The sequence below is a fragment of the Pseudopodoces humilis genome, chromosome 3, assembly GCF_049639895.1.
Source record: "Pseudopodoces humilis isolate 2021_Gansu_Grassland_sample_001 chromosome 3, ASM4963989v1, whole genome shotgun sequence".
Taxonomy (NCBI): Eukaryota; Metazoa; Chordata; class Aves; order Passeriformes; family Paridae; genus Pseudopodoces; species Pseudopodoces humilis.
Window position 1 is genome coordinate 59,827,084 of NC_142202.1, and position 19,225 is coordinate 59,846,308.

A 19,225-nucleotide genomic window follows, 5' to 3' on the forward strand; every position below is an offset into this window, starting at 1 on the left:
ATTCTTTAAGTCTCAGGAAACAAGGACTGCTTGGTTCATATTCTGGCTTCTCCTTTCTGTGGCCTTGTCTTTGCCATACTGCAAGGGATGTTTTGATTTTTTAAACAAAACTGAAGAATGCATTAGCCTGGGCCTGGCTACAGAATTGTTTTGTGTTAATGCCTGTGAGCATTGGCCCTTAAACCAATTCAGAAAAATAAAATTAAATTTAATCCTTTTCCCTCCTGTAAATGTGTGTCTTTGGAAATGTTTTTGGAGCTGAAAAACCCTGGAATTTCAGGCAAATACCAGTCTCATCATTAGTCATCTCCTGGGTACTGCTCCTGTTCTTGCCTGTAGACATTTGTGGTTAGCCATTTTGGAGATGGACCCTTGCTCTGGAGCACTGTTGTTTTCAAATGTAATAAAATGTTTCATTACATTTCTCCAAGGGAAATGACCCAAACATTTCTAAAAATGAGTACAAGAAGAAAAAAAATCTCTGGGGAAATAATAGGTTTTACACACTTCAAAAAGTCACTCAGTTTGGGACCACATCCTGCATTAGGCTAAGATCTCTGAAGAGATATGTGGAGTTTTGCTATTCTGTAGAAACCCAGATTAACTGACTGAACACAGAAAACTTTTTAAAACTGTACCTGTTGGCTTTTTTTTTTGTTTTGTTTTCCAAATTTCTTCAAATGGTTCAATTAGTTTTAGTTAATCCATAGCTCTCACACCCATCAGACTGGACATACCTCTTTCCACATAGAGACATTCAGTGCCTAGGCTGGGACATGATTACCCATTCAATTCTTTCTGCTAGTGCAGGGCTGGGAAGAAATGTTGAGAATTTTCCTCTGTGTGTACTGCTAGAGCAAGGACAAGGCAGGAATAAGAATAGAATAAACTGTTCCAGGTGGAAAGGACCTCCAGTCATCATCAAATTCAGCTGCCTGATGATCAACTCTTTAAGGGCAGGGAAGCACCCATGTCACAAGTGCTGACCTAAAGGTCATGTCCAAATGACTTTTAAATACTGACATGCTTTTGGCATCAGCCACCTCCTAGGAAGCTATTACACTGGTTGTTCACCCTTGTGGTAAAGAAATGATTCCTAATGTCACATCTAAATATTCCATGGTGCAGCTTTGAACTGTTCCCACGTGTCTATCACTGATCCCAGGGAGAAGAGCTCAGCACCTGCTTCTTCACCTTCCTCAGGGAGCAGTGAGGCCACCCCTTGGCCTCTTTTTCTCTAACCCAGACAAGCCTGAAGTCCTGAGCCAGTCCTCATAGGACATTTCTTCCAGCACTTTGCCCAGCTTTGTTGTTGCCTCCTGGACATATTCAGGGACCTTCTTAATTTGTGGGCCCCAGAACTGCTCACAGTACTCGAGGTGTGGCCATACCAAAGCTGAGCGCAGCAGGATAATCACCTCTTTTGTCTGGATGGTTGAATACGGGGTTTGCTGCACCCCAGGGTGGGGTTTGCCCTCCTGGCTGCCCGGGCTCTCTCTGCTGCCTCACACTGAGCTTCTGCTGACCAGCACTCCCAGATCCACTTCTGCAGGGCTGGTCTCCAGCCACCTCTCTCCCAGTTTATACCTGTGCCCAGTATTATTCTGTCCCAGGTACAGAATCTGGCATTGGTTAAATTTCATGCTACTTATTGCCCAATGCTCTGATCTATCCATATTGCTCTGTAGGGTTTCTCATCCCTTAAGGGGGTCAGTAGCACCTCCCACTTGAGTATCATTAGCAGACTTGCTAATGATGCATTCAACTCCTGCATCCCTATCATAGATAAATGTATTGAACAGAACTGGTAGCTGTGAATATTTATATTGCATCAGTAGTTGGCAACTCTTATTTAGCCAAACAGATCCATGACATCCTAATTCCCAGTTGCATAGAAATTTCCATTGTATATATCAGCTGCAAGTGCTTTGCTCAGGTTTGCTTTTCTTTGAGGAGGTAAAGGACATAAAAATGCTACCTCTGGTTTTATGAGGTGGTTGTATTGTGAGGTGGCATCTGTGGTGTCTAAATACAGGCTTGAAATTGGTACTAGAATAACCTTGGTTACATGTGTTCTTTTTATGTTCTCACTTGAAGCATAACTTGGCAGCAATACTGCTAATTTGAGTCTTCTTGTGTTTTAAACTGCTGGCTCTGTGACCATCTCCTCACTTCTCAGCATCTTGGTATAGCTAGGTTGAATGTGCTCCCCTTCTTGTGGGAGTAAGGAGAGATTTACATTTTTACTGATATTTCTGCGTTATAATTTGGAATATGAATATTGCCTTGTTTTCAGTGCTAGTATTTGTTGTGCTGTAAACACGTGTGTAAATACAGATGCATAATTGTATATGTATGCATACATAGAATAAGAACAGTGATTATAATTTACATATTGGTTGTGATGATCACTTGACATCTCAAACACCTGGTAGAAAATTAAATGGAATCCATTTTTAAAAGTAAGAAAGTGTGCAAACCATGATGCTGCCTTCTTAAGAGTGCCCTGTTCTATTAAAATATTCCTAACTTCTGAACTGACTGGATCACAACAGTTATCTTCCATTCATGTTTAGAGACATTCTACTGAGAACATGACATTTTCCAGAAAAGTTTTGTTATCATATAATTTAAACTGTGTAGTAATGCCTGTCCCTGAAGAAATTGCACTTGAAAAGTTTGATTTTGCAAATTAAAAAATCTTTTAGATTTTTTAAATCTATATATCACTATATATAAATAACTCAGAGTCTTTCAGTTTTACAAGTGGGATTTTATAATGAAAACTTTCACTGGTACTGAGAGGCTTCTTATGCTTTTGAATCCATAACAGAGCTCTTTAATCTAGCTGCTGATGGAATAACGTCTTTTCATTTTGCTGCTCTCTACGTAGACTGACAAACTTAGGCTTTGTGACATGGTGGTGTTTGTCCTTATGTGGAAGAACCATGAACTGACAAAAAGATGTTTAAAGACACAGTGGATGCTGCTAGTGTATCCAAGCTCTTCATTGATTATGACTTCCAAATAAGAAACTGTGCAATATTTTACAGTTATATTTGCAATATATTTCCTGTAGATTTGCCTGCTTTATGTTTCTATATGTCAAAGACTTAATATTAACTGTGGGTTTTAGTATATAAACATTATAAAAAAGCAACTGATTCCAGATGTGGGTTTGGTATGATAGCATATATTATTTTGTGCTAATCTATGTATTTTCTTTACTGGAATTTGTATAACTGAAACTTGCATTTTCAAGGTGTGATCACTGACCTGCACGTTGACTTTGGAAAAAAAGTGGTATCTATTACATGGATCTAAGATTCTTTGAACTCTCTCTTGCTTTTATTTTTTCTGCTTTTAATTTACCTCTTTTCTGTATTGGTGATTTTTCTTACTGAGCTGAAGGTGAAGCTGTCAAGAAAATTAAGTGGTTCAGGTGCCTAGAGGAAGTAGTCATCTTTCTTGAGGACTAAGATTTTTTGGAAGTACAAAACAGACTTAAAATTCCCTGCTCCCTATTTCAGAAGTCACTCTGACTTCTACTTTCCACTGCCTTGTACTTGGGCTACTAAATTGTGGTCATTTTATAATTTTGCTTCTGTGAAAGCTTTCTGATCTTCCTGAGTAGAATGTCTGCTGGACAATGCGATTTTGAATAAAGCTCTGGATTCTTGGGGAATAAATCAACAATGCCTTCACTCTTTGCTCTGTGCATACCTTCCCTTCTCCCCTCTCCCTCCGCTCTTGGCCTTTACCGCCCTGTGCCGTGGAGCCGAGCTGCGGGAGTGCCGGAATGGGGCACACGGAGTGCTCCACCACTCTCTGCGGGGACAATGGCCACAGTGTCACCCGGGCCTACACAGGGGCTGCCAGTGGTGTTTCTGTGGAATGGCAGTGGTGTGTGGCATCTACTGAAATGTGGAGGATAAGCAAATGCAAAAATTCCTATAAGCTGACAGGCTTCTGAAAAGGCCATGTTGTGGCCTCTGTGATAAATGCCACAAATAGCAGAGCTGTCATGAAGAGTTGGTTCAAACTGGAGACGGCATGCTAGTCATGGTCAGATTTAACCATTTGATTATGGAAAGAACTCCTCATCTTCTCACCCCTTATAGAATGTGGTGTGAGCCATCTGCTCTAAATCTTTGTTTCCTGTCAGCAGGATACAAAGATTTTCCTTAAAACCTGGCACACAGAAGTAGAGCCTGGACCTGCTTTTCATTACTGGCACTACAGACATATGGAATGTTTACATTCCCAGTCTCAGGTACAAGAAACACAGAATGATAGAACGGTTTGGGTTGAGAGGTACCTTAAAGGTCTTCTAATTTTTAAATCTCCTGCTTAGGCCAGGACACCTTCCACCAGACCAGGTTGCTCAGAGGCCCATCCAAACTGGCCTTGAAAATTTCTGGGGATGGGTCACCCACAACTTCACTGGGAAACTTCTTCCAGTGCCTCACCACCCTCATAGTAAAGGATTTCTTCCTAATATCTAATCTACACCTACTCTCTTTAAAACCATTACCCCTTGTCCTGTCACTACATGCCCTTTCTTTCCCTTCTCTTAAGCCTCATTCAGATTCTGTTGGAAAAAGTCACAAGAAGAACAGATAAAACTTCAGGACTGACTGCCATTTGCTTAAGCTCTAGTAATACTGAGCTCACCGGGTGAGCTTGAAAGTTGCCATTTTAAAATGCTTTCTAAGGGTACATTGAAAAGATTATCAGTCTTTAATTACTATATTTATAAAGCAGCAGACTGTGGTACTGAGACTAACATCAAATAAAACCTTCAGCTTCTTTCCTTTGTTGCTAACTTCCACAAATAATATTTTTAGGAAAAATAAACTCCATGAAGATTTCTTATTTTAGAGCATCTAATGAATTTGTTGGCTACTGAGATTTCAGAAATACACAGAAAGCAGCCATCTTATTTTCTGCCCCTCAAAACAAACCACTGTAGTACAGACAATAGACATGTTGGATATGTTCAGCTTCTGCTGGTGTGAGCATCAGCTGTTAGTGGTCTGCTTGTTCTTTTTGTCTTTTGAAGATAACACATTTTATTTTTCAGTGCATTCATATCATGTGATTCATAAGTCACTGAGATGTATACCAAAATGATAAAAATGCTAAAGTTAACACTATAGAAACTATTAATTTTTAGAAGATAATATAGAAAAAGTTGGTTCAAATAATGAAGTCTTCTGTTATTTTAAAAATAAAGATCTAGAAAAACCTAAAGTATTTAGTGACACTTAATAGTGCAAAATATTTAAATCTTTCAGGTTTTTACTGGATCTTCCTTGTGTACTTACATTGTTGTTTCAGGTTTTTTTGATGTATTGAAAAAAATGTTGAGCTTTCTCTATATTTTGTCAAGGATATGTTTAGCTTTGAAATATGGTGAACAGTCTTTGTAAGAAAGCTTATAGTTTTATAATCTGCTTTATGTACATTTGAAATTTTCCTGAATAATATCATCAAATAACAGTACCTGTAACTAAGGACTTTACTGATTCACTTATGTTAATTTTCTCTTTTTTCTTGTTTTTCCTTATTTTTTTTCCTTCTTCCCTCCCACCCCTCAGAAAAGAGCAAAAGGACAAGTGCTGTTTGATAAAGTATGTGAACACCTCAATTTACTGGAAAAGGACTATTTTGGGCTGTTGTTTTATGAGAATTCAGAACAGAAGGTAAGCCCGTATGAGGGTTTTGCTTGTTTTTCATCATTGCCACTCACTGCAATAATTCAGTGAGGTATATTCTATTAAATGTTTACCATTTCAAACACTTCAGTAAATTTTGCTGCCTTTTCTCATAGATGTGTAAGAGTGCTTTGTTCATGAACATGAAGGGAATCTAGCCCATAAGTCTGCAATGACTAGGCCTTTGAGTTCCTTTATTATAAATTTCAGGTTTAAAGAAAATTTCTATAATTTATAAAGAGACTGATGCTGGTCCATCACTGGTATTGGATGCTAATTCTACAAATCAATGGCATTTGAGATGACTGCATTTGAAAGGATTTCTTAAATACCATTTTGTAACTTCAGTCTTCTTTTGCATTTGCTTTTTTGTTGGATGGTTGAGCACATCTAGATTGCTCAGCTGAGGAAAATTTTTAATCAGTGGCAAGTGCTCCATTAACTACCCAAGTCCAATTTTTCTTTTTAACATCTTAACATTTTTACTTATGGGCTGGGCTGCCTGTTCCATCCTCCATGAAATAAAGATATATGTGTGATCATCCTTTTCTTCATAAAAATCTCCCAGGTGAATAATTACAAATTGGAGCAGGAAAAACTGTATTTCTTTTTAATCTGTTTCTAGTAGGAGCATCATTACATCATACTGCATCTAAAAGTTTTTGCTTTTTTCCTGTCATCTTTCTCTTAACACTGTTGTTTTTTTAATTAAGTGTAGTTTCATGGTAGGAATAAATCTGAATTTCTGACAACTTCCATTCTGATTAAGCTGTTTGCTAGAGTTATTTGCTTTGCTGCAAAGCTTTCTGTGCTGTATTGAGCAAAATACTTCATTCCTCTATGTTAAAAATCCCCATATACAAAAGGAGCTTGTTACGTTATTACTTAGATATTTAATTTTGGTTCTTGATTTGTAAACCATTTCCAGACATAAGATCTTCTAACTGATATCATAATCTTAATATTATCTGTTATTTTTGCTTGTTGCTTTATTTGTGATTCTCACTATTGAAAAACTGTACACTGTACAGTGTATTGAAAAACACAACAAAATAACAAAAACATCTCTGGCAAGAGAGAAATGGTCTAATACTAGACCTGGTATCCTTGACCTGTACCAGAAAATAGCCCACCAGAGTAGATTCTAGGTGGTAAAATAGGGAGCCTCAGGTTTTTGAAAGTTCAGTAAAAAAGTCTGGATTGGTGTAGTGTTCTATCTTTTTTTTTTTCCTCTCCCCTTTTTTTTTTTATTCCTCTAGTTAGACTAAGACTTTCTTGGTATTCTTCAGTCATTTGAATAGAGAAACAGAAGTCCGCTCTTTAAAAAGACCCCATCTGTTTTTTCATGTCTTTTTCTTTGGAGATACTAAAAACTTGACTGGATATGAACCTGGGCAAACATCATCTAATTGAAAACTTGCTCTTGAATCACACTTGCATCAGTTATGTCCAGTGGTCTCTTTCAGTGTGAATAATAATGAATTCCTTATCCATTGTCTGTGAAGCAACATTCATAATTATTTACATAAATTAAGAGACGTTTACATAAATTGAGAAATATCTGATGATGGGGTCCTTATTCAAAAGTAGAATAGATCACTTCTCACCTGAGTTATGGACAGCAGCAGGCTTTTATTTAAAAACTTCTGGAGAAATCTGGTCCTTTTTGTTGTGAAGATTAAACAACCAGAGTTACTGGATTTTGTCATCTGCATACAAATGCATTCTAGTGTTATTTGGAGAAGTTTAAAAAAAACCTCTTTCCTAGCATATGTATGTTTCACACCTCCTACTTTCTCAGAACTTTTGCTGGGTTTAGGGCCCTCTTTTTTGTTCACCTCTGTATTAAGTTTTAGTTACTTTTTAATTTTTGTACCAGTTCTTTCTGATGCTTTTCTTTTTTTCTCCTGACTGTTGCCATTTTAGATTAAAACGCCCCAAATCCCTGACCTCCAGGCCAGGCAGTACTAAATGCTGAATGATGTGTGTTTTTCCCATTCTTGTGCACTCCTCACAGCCACCCATTTATGAGCCAGCTGTTGAACCCGACGGCAGCTGTGGCGTGTGGCAAGTGAATGCCAGGCAAGCTTTTGAATTAGAGCTGCTCCCCAATGCACCATCGGGGTACCATTGGAGGAGGAGTCCCATTAACTCTTCTCCATGGATGCTCTGTGCAGCTGGGAGAGAGGTTATGTCTTCCAATCAGACTTATTTTTGTTAGCTTTAATACACAGTTTAAAACTATCTAGGCCAAATTAGTACTTAATGATTTCTTTCATTTTTTGCAAATGTTAGATTTATTAGCCTGAAGTTTAGTTAGAGATTTCATTGCATTGTACCCTCTAGAAGTTCATGAATGCTCCATTCACCCTTTGGTCTGTAGTACTGTTAGAAAGCTTCTGCTTTTATTTTTGTATTTTAGTTTTGGGCGCCAGCTGGAAATGCTGCTTTTCGGGATTTGTACAAAATACTTTTGTACTGGTAGAGAACATTTTGTTCTTTGACAATACATTACTTTGTCTTATCCATAACCTTACCATTCACAAATTAAACAAATAGATTTCTGCCTACTGGAGGAAAGTAGTGTATATACACTTTGTCTTTTGTTTTGAAAGACAGACCTGTCTATTCTGCATTAAGAGCTTTAATTTAGGGTAGATTTTTGGTGGTGTTTGTTTTCATCCATGACAAAAGACGCAGATGCAAAAAAATAAAAATCCACCCTTGTAATTATGCCTATAAATGGAGTATAAGCATCTGATTTTATTTGACAAAGCAGTAATGAAAGTTGGTGGCTAAGTCTGCTTCCAATAAGCTTATTTCAGGCTTGGAAAAATCAGAAAATTAACTGTACAACTTGTGTAAAGAAGGGATTACTCCTATAATCTTGCAGCATAGTCTGTATTGTATGTTTTTTTCTCTGCTTTTTAATGATACAAGATGAAGCACTGAAAGTATTATGTACTCGGAAATCATATTTTTCTGTTGTAGGTATTCCATGGTATATTCTCTATTTATTTACTTGATGCTGTGTCTAAAATAAAATAAAAAGTAAAGGTTTACGATACTTCTAATTATTGTAGTTGCAAGAATATGGCTGTGGGTAATTTCAGAATGGAATTCTTGCCAAAACTGAAAACCTAGGATAACTGTAGCTGAGCTAAAATTATTTGAAGATTTACGTTGTCTTCCAAGGCCTTTTCCATGTCAGGGTTCTTCTAACAGAAAGCTATTTTCCTGACTTAAGAACGCTTAAGTGGTTATAAATGGTATCCAGGATTTTGGAGAAATGCTTTCTAACTCTTCCTGTGTTATAAATGTTATGGACTTTGCCTTCTCTGGAAAAATTATCATAGCTCTGGCAAGTAGAGATCACAGACAAAGCAAGAAATGTGAAATTAATGCCTTTTTTGAAAACATTACAAATGTAATAAATGATAAAAAGGGAGTCTTGCTTTTAATTTGTAAATAATATTCATCTAATATATACATGGTGCACTTGTGATAAAATCTACTTGGACCAAGGTAATTTACAACAACTTGATGTGTTGGTCTGTATTCATAGGTGACATTCTCTGTCACCAGGCGTGATGTGTGTTAAAGATTTGTACTACTGCAGAAATGTAGTTCCACATTCTCCTAATTTGCACAGACCTGTGAAATAAGACTAGCATTTTTGTCTTCTTGAAAGAAGATGGATTTCAGGTGCAAAAGCCCCTAATAGAGACTGAGGGAATACGGTATTGGGAAACAATGTTGCACCTGGGATTTGTTTGCTACCATAGACTGTAAAAGTGGATCACATTATACCCAGGATGTTCTGCTTTGCTAAGTTAGGTGAGAAACATTGGTAGAAGCAAGCCTTTGACAACATTTGTGCTGGCACTGAGGTATTATTCCCTCAGACTTTAAAACTGCAAGTACCTGCAGTGAGCTGTGAAAAAGCCTTGGAATTTTCCTTGGCCTCACAATCTAACTCTTCCCTGCATTTCACATCTGTCTGTGAAATGTTGGAAGATCTGCTGTCAGGCTGGCTTTGTTTGTTTCTTCCTTGAATGCTCTTGTGTGTGCTTGTGTGGCCATGGGAAGTAAAGCTTCAAACTCAATGAAGGAAAGTCTCAGTAACCGTAGTTAAAGGTTTATGTTCCTAGTCTCTCAGCCTGTTTTCTAACATGCATGGGTAAAACTAGCAAACCAGGACTGTCTGAATTACCCATGAATATATGTTACAGATTCCTTAGTCTCACTTCCAAAAGTTAAGTTTTTGGATGACCTGTCACAAAACAGTCTCTTTGCACGTATCAGTACTGATCACAACTGAAATGCTAAAAGCCATTTAATAAGTTGCACAGATTATATCAAAATATTTTTATAATTGAGGATTTTAAATGCTGGCTGTGGTTTGCTTGTTCTTTTTTTCAGAACTGGCTAGATTCTTCAAAGGAAATTAAGAGACAAATTCGAAGTAAGTACTTCTGTATTCAGATGTTATGTTTCTTCTTTTTCCTCACAGAAATATTCTTCATAAATATAGTAGCCTAATGTTGTAGTAGGATGTTGATTGCTTACAGCTTTCAAATAATTTCTATGTGGTGAAGTGATGTAATCACCTTAAAACAGTAGACAAATTTTCTATTTCCATACCCTGTCCAAGTAGGGGAGAGGCAATCACTCAGCATTATGCTGTAGAAGTCAATAATTATACTATATTATGTGTTGTTATTATTATATTGCTATATTATAATGAAGAATTATTATTTTAGAAACTAATCAAATATATTATTTCCTCAAAATTTCCTCTTGTTTGAGTAATACTTGATAATTTTGCATCCTGAAACATACTCTTCAGCTTTGTGCTGATGGTTGGTTATTGGATGGAGAATGCAATCCAGTGCAAAGATGGTCATGATTGTTGCCTTAGGACTTTCTTCAAAGACTCACCAGAAGAATATGAACCTACAAAAAGAGAATTAATATGTTTTACAGAAAATGTATATTATTCAATACTGATGAGCTCACCACTGACTTTTTTGATAATGTCCATCATTTTCAGAATGGAGAAGGAATAGAGAGCATAATCTTGGAATGTCTTGCTACAGTGCTTTTCAGACTGAATCTGCTTGAAATGCCTTTCTGCTTCCTATATTCAGTACATGATGAGTAATTTATTTTACTCTGTTTGTATTAAGCTCTGTCAAAGCTCTTCACTAGCTGGGTAGCTTTTGTAGTAAATGGGGAGTGTATGGAGAGTAAATCTAGGTGATACTCTGCCTGAGTCTACATATGACAAAATAAGTGGCCACTTAAACATGCTAGACAGCCTTTGCCCTTACTGAACTTACTGCCATTGCTTTACTCATTTGTGGCCAAACCAGGATTTTTGTTGTTGTTTTGTTTCTAATGGAAACCTTTTGGGTAGTACCTGATAGGAAAGTGGGGAGAAGAGGGTGATGATAATATTTAGAAGCCTAGACTTACAACACAATGAGAATTTAAGCCTAGAAACTGACTGTATTTGTAATTAAGAACAGCAGTGTGTTATTTATAATGACAAACAGATGGGTTTTTTTACTGCTGTTAACTCTGCTGTTTTAAAGCAGTACTCATTTTTTCCAGAAGTCATAGTGGTGTTAATTCCTTTTTTTCTTCTCATCTTTGCCAATTGATGAAATCCCTTAATAGGAAGGTTTATATTTTGTATATAGAAATGAAAGTTAGAGAAGCATCCTTGGAAGCTGTTTTTTTGATCCAACATGCTCTTGTGTAAGCAAACAAGACCTATTAAAACAGCGAATGTACTAATATGCAAGTAGCAGCCATACTTAATTATTAATTCTTTTAATTAAGAAAAAGTTACTGGTATTGGAACTTCTGCAGGTCTTCAGTGAAAATCTATTAGTTGTCCAAATATGTGGACTAAAGGATGTTTGGTTTGAATAAACTACAAAGGATGACATATGTTCAAACTTTTTGTATCAACTTTTTTGATACAAATGTTGGTATCTTTTTGTCTTCTGTAGCAATTTGTATGCTATCTAATGTACAAGTTAGTGTCACAAGTGTAAGAACTGACCTGAAAATTTTTTGGATGCACTAGACAAAGTTCTTTTTAACACTGTATCATATGCACTACAAATAAAATATGTTAAGGGGTTTTCATTTTCCATACAGCATGAAGACCTGTATTTTATACTGGAGAGCAAGTCCAGTTACTGAATCAGGAATCATGACAGGATGGTTTTTTTTTTTCCTCTGGTCTATAGTATTGCAGAGCTGATAGGTATAATAAAATAAACAGTGAAGTAAGAACATGATTTAAGGATTTTTAAATGACACTTCCTTACACCAATATGCAAGTAATTAACATATTGTTAGTTGTGTTCCTCATCATTAGTCTATTAAAGTTTCCGGATATTGGAATCTTAATGCAGGCACATTTAATCCTCCAACTACACAAGTATCAAGTAATGAGACTTCTTTTTTTTTTTTTTCAGGCTTAATTCTAAATATATTTGTCTTTAATCAAGAATGTAAAAAAAACCAACTACTCATTAGATTTAAGATACCTGTAAAACCTTTTAGTCTGTTTGAAGGTTGGAAATGACAAAACTCTTGAACCTGAGATTAGCTCAGCTAGATAGAGCCTGGTGCTAAAAAAAAAAACAAACAAGCCAATGTTGTGAGTTCAACCCCCTCTATGGACCATTCACTTAAGAGCTTGACTTGCTGATCTTTGTGGGTCCCTTCCAACTCTAAATATTCGGTGATTTCTTTTTCTCTTGTATGGTGCAAACTGAAGCACTAGCATGCTAGATAAGTGTGTTTGGACAAATTCATTGATCTGAACACACAAAGGTGACACTTTCAGAAATGTAGTTCAGCACATCAGTTTGCAACATAAAATTTACAACAATCTCTGTCTCTCTTAAATGTGGGCAACACTAATACTCTGCACATTGGGCATGTGTATACCACTTGTGACTGGGAAAGACAAAATAAGAATCCTGTAGTCTCCCCCAGGTCATGTTCTGCAGGCTGTGTCACAGTCCTCAGCCCCTCTGTGCAATCTCTTACTTGTACCAGGTTGGCCTTTGGCTGGGCAATTATGTTGGATCTCAGCAATTACTGATGTTACTTCAGCTAATGAACATGATCCACAAATTACTGTCTCTGTTCTCAGGGCTACAAAGGTGACAAAAATCTTGTTTGCTTTCAGCCAGCCTGATCTCTTCAGGAAAATGAATTCTTGACTTTTTTTAACTCATGTACTTGGCTATCCACTGGCATGTGTTAAAACCTCTAATTACTTCTTTCAGGGACAGGTAGGTAATTACATTTCTGTCACTATCTTTTTGAAAATTGGTACATCTCAAGTGGATTCAGGCTTTTGCAAAACTGAGAATCACAGCTAGAATACTGTGCTGATACAAGCAATAGCAACTGACCTTGAAATAGTTAAATCTCAGACTACACAGAGGGTCTGTTGGGTCACCCTTATACCAAATTCAATTTGGGAATCTATCTGTTTAAATGGAAGGTAATATTATGTAAATTTAATCTTTTTCTAGCCTGCAGCATGATTAGTATTTTTACTGAAAGCAATACTTCCACATCACATATTCTGTGTTCTGTTTCTTGTAAGAAATGGAGAGTGTTCAGATGTTCTGAATACAGAATAGGCTGGGGTACTAAGAAGTTTCAATTAATTAGGAAAGAGCTTGCATTTTAGGTGCACTACTCTGGCTGTCTGATTTTAATGCTAACAAATGTATGGGTATGCTCAGGCATCAAAACATGGTGGTCACTTTATGCAGGTTCACTTTATTTAATATCCATCTATTTTATATATATTTAGCTATATATCTGTAAGAGTTCTAGCTAATTTTGACCTAAGCTGATTACACTAGAATGCAGATTGTTATTGTTGAAGAGAACTAATTACCTGTGCCGAAGGAAGGGTTTTCTTGAAATGCTGACATACGAGAGATCATGAGTAAAAGCCAGAAAAAGCCTTTACTGGGAAAAAAAACCCCTCACTGATTTTTCCCAGTTTAAATGGGATGAATCATGTTAATTGTATGCTGGTTATATTGCATTCTTTTTCTCTAAGAATGTGCCTAAAGTTGCCACAGAAGCATTTTTGATGTAACTAGCTGGCTAGAAAAATTTTTGACATTTCTGTAGCCCATACTGCTGAACGTCAAAACAGAGAGCCTTATCAGAGACAGAATGCTAAATATAATTTTAAATCAGCTTTGGGGTTTTGTATTTTTTTGTCTTGGCTACCAACTCTATAAAGAGACAGCAATAATGTGCATTATTATGTGAGGACAACTATGATTATATGCCTCGTTTGTGCAGCTATAAAAAGTATGCTTTAGTGAGGAGTAGAAATATAGACTGCACATTGTAATAAACTTGCTATTCTGTATCTAGGGGATAAATGTCCTTTCAGTAATCAGGTAAAATACATAGTCATCAGCTGTCCAGAAAATATTTAGTACAAAATCAACTTCAATATTTTTTCAATAAATTGGAAATGTAATCAGTATGAGTGTGAGTATTTTTTTTTTCACGAAGACTACACACAGAGGATTTACACACTTTTTATAAAGCATATAGAATATTTTTTCAGGTATTTTTTTTTCTTCAAACCACACCTAAGTCTCCTGGCTGTAGTGCTTTCTGAAAGTTAGCTGTAGAAATGCTGACAAGAAAGAGCAACAGTTAAACAGGAATTCATATGTGACTACTTTAACTGCAATTTTAGACCAGGAAAAACTTGAAGACCGGTTTAGTACCGGTGAGGAAGAATACATCCTTCATCCATTTGTCTACAGCTCTGTTAACATGACCGCTCTCCTTGAATGCTTTCTGCGTAGATATTTTGGCCCTATTGCTCATACTCATCACTTTGGTTTAACCGATATCAGCACCTTTTCATTAAATTATGCTGATTCCCTGGGAGATGATGGAAGTAGGTTAATCTATTCCATCTTTGACTCTGTTTATTATGCTGTAGATATTCATTACCGTCAGACTTCTTTTTCCCCAAGATATTTTTGTCTTAATTCTGTTTTGAAGTGCATTGCAGTAGACGATGCAATGATAAATGAAACCTAATTTAAGGGTCCTGCCTTATATTGTACACAAAATTGTACAAAAACTTCATAACTGGGAATGCTAAGATACACTAAAACCCTGAGCTCTCAAAAAGAAATAGTGGCTTAGCAGCCAGCTGTAGAATGAGGTTTATACCTAAACAAAAATTGAAGTGCTTCAGTGAATAGCCATCTCTGAAAAACCAAAATAATTTTTAAATGTTGGAAGACATTAGAAATTTGGACACACCTCTTTACTATATATAGAATTTCAGAACAATTTTTTTTTAAAGAAAGTAACCTTAAATAACGTCAGCACTTTTTTCTAGCATTGTGTTGGAAATGGCATTTCAGTCTTTTTTTGTTGCTGTAGAAAGACACATTTTTCAAAGCATGATTTATCTGAGTAACACAGATTTTGAAAATAATTTACTGTCCAAAAATCTAACATTCTGAAAATGTATTTTAATTATTGACATGTGACTTTGCTTTCAAACCTCAAAAATTTATTTAAAAACAGAGACATGACTAAAGGCAACACTTCATGCTTTTTAAAATTATTAATTTAGTTTTAAGCATGCTTTTACTTAAAAAAAATACATGTGTTATTAACAGTTGTAACACATGAGAATTTAAATTTCACTGCTATTGCAGCTGTTTAATCTGGTGTTTACCAGAAAAATGTTTTAAAGTAGGAATGGCTAATATTTTTGTCTTCCACGCAGTCTCAATGAATAATATATTATCTTTCTGTTATATGCAACAACACAGAGCTCATTCCAATAGTTCATGTTCACAGTTACTGTGCAGTCTCTTGAACTAAGTTTAGACAGGAGGAGACTGTTAGCCTGGGAGGAGTTGGAAATAAACACAAATTCAATGCAAGTACCTTTGAACAGACAATATCTTAAGAGGGCTAATATATTCCGGTTGTTTTCAAATTAAAAATGTCTTCTGATATTTGTGTAACTTACTGTAAAACATTATTTAAAAATAATTTTTAAGCATGCTTATCATTCATTATGTCTGTAGGTCTCTACCTGCTAATGAAAATAATCTATGCTTCTTAATAATGTACAGTAAAAATCAAAAAAAACTTCCTTTGAGATTTCAGTGATTAAGTTTTATTTTACTTTCTAACATTTTTCAGTAAAGTTTTTTTTATTGCTTACTTGGACTTATTTGAGATTAACTATCAGCTATTTCCCATGTATAGGTTTACCGTGGATATTCACCTTTAATGTGAAGTTTTATCCCCCTGATCCGTCGCAGTTGACTGAAGACATTACTAGGTATGCACAGGTCCTAACTTTAAACTTTAAATTACTGTTAATCTCATTTAAAAGACACATAAAATTTCTTCTTCAATTTCTGGGTACTGCACAATATAGATATTCATACATACATCAACTGCTTTTAGGAGCAAGGTTGAAAAGGTAAAATTAAAACTTCTGGAAGAAACCTGAGCAGGAAGAATTTAGTGGTAAGTAGGGATATCATTTGGGCAGCAGGTAAAGTGTGCATGGTAGTATGTGAAAAAAGCCAGTGGTTTATTGACAGACTGCTCCTTTATTATGAAACAAATGAAAGCATGGGGGTCTTGAGCAAAGCTCAAGGGATCCTAGATACTTCAGTAATAATCTAGATTAGGTTGATGAAAATGTGGGTTTACACATATGCTTTAAATAAAGCCATAAAACATAATAAAACCTGAAAATAACTATCTTCCAGACTTAGAAAATACTTGGAATGCAGTAGATACTAAGCACCTAAAAATAGCATTGCAGGGCTGATTACTGGGGATAGAATACAGGGAACTGATTAATTTTTCTCACTAGGTACAGGAAACCTAAATACTTCGGTTTGGAGTCAACTGACTCTGCTGAGGCAGGATATATGTTTGTACTACATGTTGCATTGCATAAGTCTTCTGCATAAAATAAGATAGTTGTGCAAGTGTGCAGCTAATATATTACTACAGATAGTGATTTGTAGGATCATAAAACACATTTAGTACAGAGTGTATTTACAAGAAGTTGTGTGTGTTTTCTTTGAAAATTTTCAGTGGTTCAACTCATAAAAACATCCTTTGGTTATATCTTCAATCTAAGTTTCACTAGTAAGACTTTTTTCACTTACATTTAAAAAAAATCTCTGCTAAAATACAATGTCTGCTGATGTTTAACTTGTTAAATTTGGTAGAAGGCTGTATACAGTGCCTGAAAGATTGAATTCTAATACATACATGATTTAAGAAAGGCAATTATGGTTTCAGTACTAGATTAGTATCTAGATCTAGTACAGGTTTCTTTTGTGTATTACATGACACGATTAGCTTGTGAACTGCAAGGGATATAAAAGTTCGACTTTCAAAGCAAAAGGAAATGTCAAAGAAATGCATAGCTTATATTTCTAAACCATAGATACCTACGGGCTACAATGTGAACTGAACGAGTTCCTAAGTCAGCTTTTATTTAAAACTAGATAGCTTTTTATTCATTTATATTGGAAATCAGATTTTTTCCTACTTTTCACATTGTTTATTAAACTAGTATTGACTCTTAAAAATCAAGTGAAATTTACTGTGTAGTAATAATGCTCAAATAATAGAAGGTCATTATTAATGCATTCACTTACTTCAAAAAATGCTTACATGCATCTTGATGAATTCTGCCGTATTTCTCATTATCTGCCAAAGGTAACACTTTCTTTTTTCTTCTTTCTCTTTGGTTGTTTTTTTTTTTCTCCTTTGTCTTGCAGGTATTTCTTGTGCCTACAGCTTCGCCAGGATATTGCATCTGGCCGACTGCCGTGCTCTTTTGTGACTCACGCCCTCCTTGGTTCATATACTCTGCAGGCTGAGCTGGGTGATCATGACCCAGAGGAGCACAGCAGTGATTATATCAGTGAATTCCAGTTTGCACCCAATCAGACTCAAGAAATGGAAGAGAAAGTGGCTGAGCTACACAAAACACACAGGTATGTGAGATACAGTGGGATTAGAAGAAGTCATCTTGCTTCGTCACATTTATGTCAATTCTCCTAAGAGTATGTGTAAAATTGCTGAAGTAAATTTATTGTTACTCTGGAAATTGTTTTTTATGTAACTGAAAGTTCTTACTTTGATGTGTTTAGAAAGCTGACTTTGAAAATAGTAGTTGCACTAAAGTCTTGGTAGAGAACTTCTGGAAAAAAGTATTTTTATATGAATTAGGTTAAGCAACATACAGATAGTTTGAAAGAGTAAAGGTGGAAATCTGTACTCAAGTAAAATAATATGCTCTGAAAGAACACTTTTCCGGTAGAACAAAAATTCTATTGATACCTTATAAACTGAGGCTTTTGTATCAGTCTGAATTCCAGGATTCCATTCAGTTTTGACTCTTGGTTTTTTTTGCCAATAAACTCAAGACTTATTCAATGGTTTTAGGGGCTTGACTCCAGCACAGGCGGATTCCCAGTTCCTAGAAAATGCTAAAAGACTCTCCATGTATGGAGTGGATTTACATCATGCCAAGGTATTGTGGATTTGGTTTGTTTGGTTTTGTTTTAGAATACATGTGCTAAGTATTAAAGAAAATGTTTTATACATAGATTATTTTTAAAAAAGTCATATGCTTAATTTTTTGTCTGTAAGCCTTTATCTCTTGGTTACAATAATTACACAATTTACAACTCTAACAGCAGTAGAATTTTACAATGCATAGACATGTGCATCTTGGAAATAATATTTCACTCATAAGAGCAGATAAATACATTTAAAATGTCATATTTTCTGTGAAAAGGAGATGCAGAGCCAATAAAGTAAAGCCTAAAGGAACACGTAATTGTTTTCATAGTACCACGAGAGTTAAAAAAATAGGGGGGAGATCCTAAAAAATAGGGGGAGGATTTTGATGCCTTTTCCACTTCCTGGGTAGGTCAAATCAAATTTTCATTTCAAGTGTGAATTTATTTTTTTTTAGTTAAAACCCCAAAAGACAAACTTATAACCTCTTCCCACTCCCTCTCATTAATCCAGAGTCTCAAATCATTAGGAAATTTAAGGTCTTGTAAGCATATCAGTCTTGCATTTTAAAAAGAAAACCAAGACTTTTAAGTACTGGAGAAACATTGTTAAATTTTATTTTTTAGTTCTGCCAGTGTTGTGTTGTCTCTGTAATGACAGTGTTGGCATTTGATGTAGTTGATCTGTCATTGGGGAGGATATGAAATTCTCCTGTACTGTGTAGTGTATCAGTAAGTCATTAGTTTTGTATCTTGTAAAACTTGCATCAAATGCTGTCAGCGAAAGAATGCTCAGAAACCAACCCATTACCTCCTCTATCTTTGTTGGAATAGTATGTGACTGTAAAAGACCATCTTGCTCACCAGCTTGTTCAGACTTTCACTGACTGCTTTTTTTTT

At 35.7% G+C, this 19,225-nt stretch overlaps 1 protein-coding gene across 19 annotated transcripts in view; it reads left to right on the forward strand.

Annotated features, from left to right (window-relative positions):
• Positions 1 to 19,225, forward strand: part of EPB41L2 (erythrocyte membrane protein band 4.1 like 2) — a 106,744-nt gene that overhangs the window by 58,792 nt on the left and 28,727 nt on the right. For all 19 annotated transcript variants that reach the window (XM_088052885.1, XM_088052892.1, XM_088052889.1 and 16 more), the window contains 5 exons: positions 5,601 to 5,705; positions 10,140 to 10,182; positions 16,035 to 16,110; positions 17,579 to 17,797; positions 18,249 to 18,336. In XM_088052885.1, the coding sequence (XP_087909011.1) occupies positions 5,601 to 5,705; positions 10,140 to 10,182; positions 16,035 to 16,110; positions 17,579 to 17,797; positions 18,249 to 18,336 (531 nt within the window). The remainder of the gene's footprint in view (positions 1 to 5,600; positions 5,706 to 10,139; positions 10,183 to 16,034; positions 16,111 to 17,578; positions 17,798 to 18,248; positions 18,337 to 19,225) is intronic.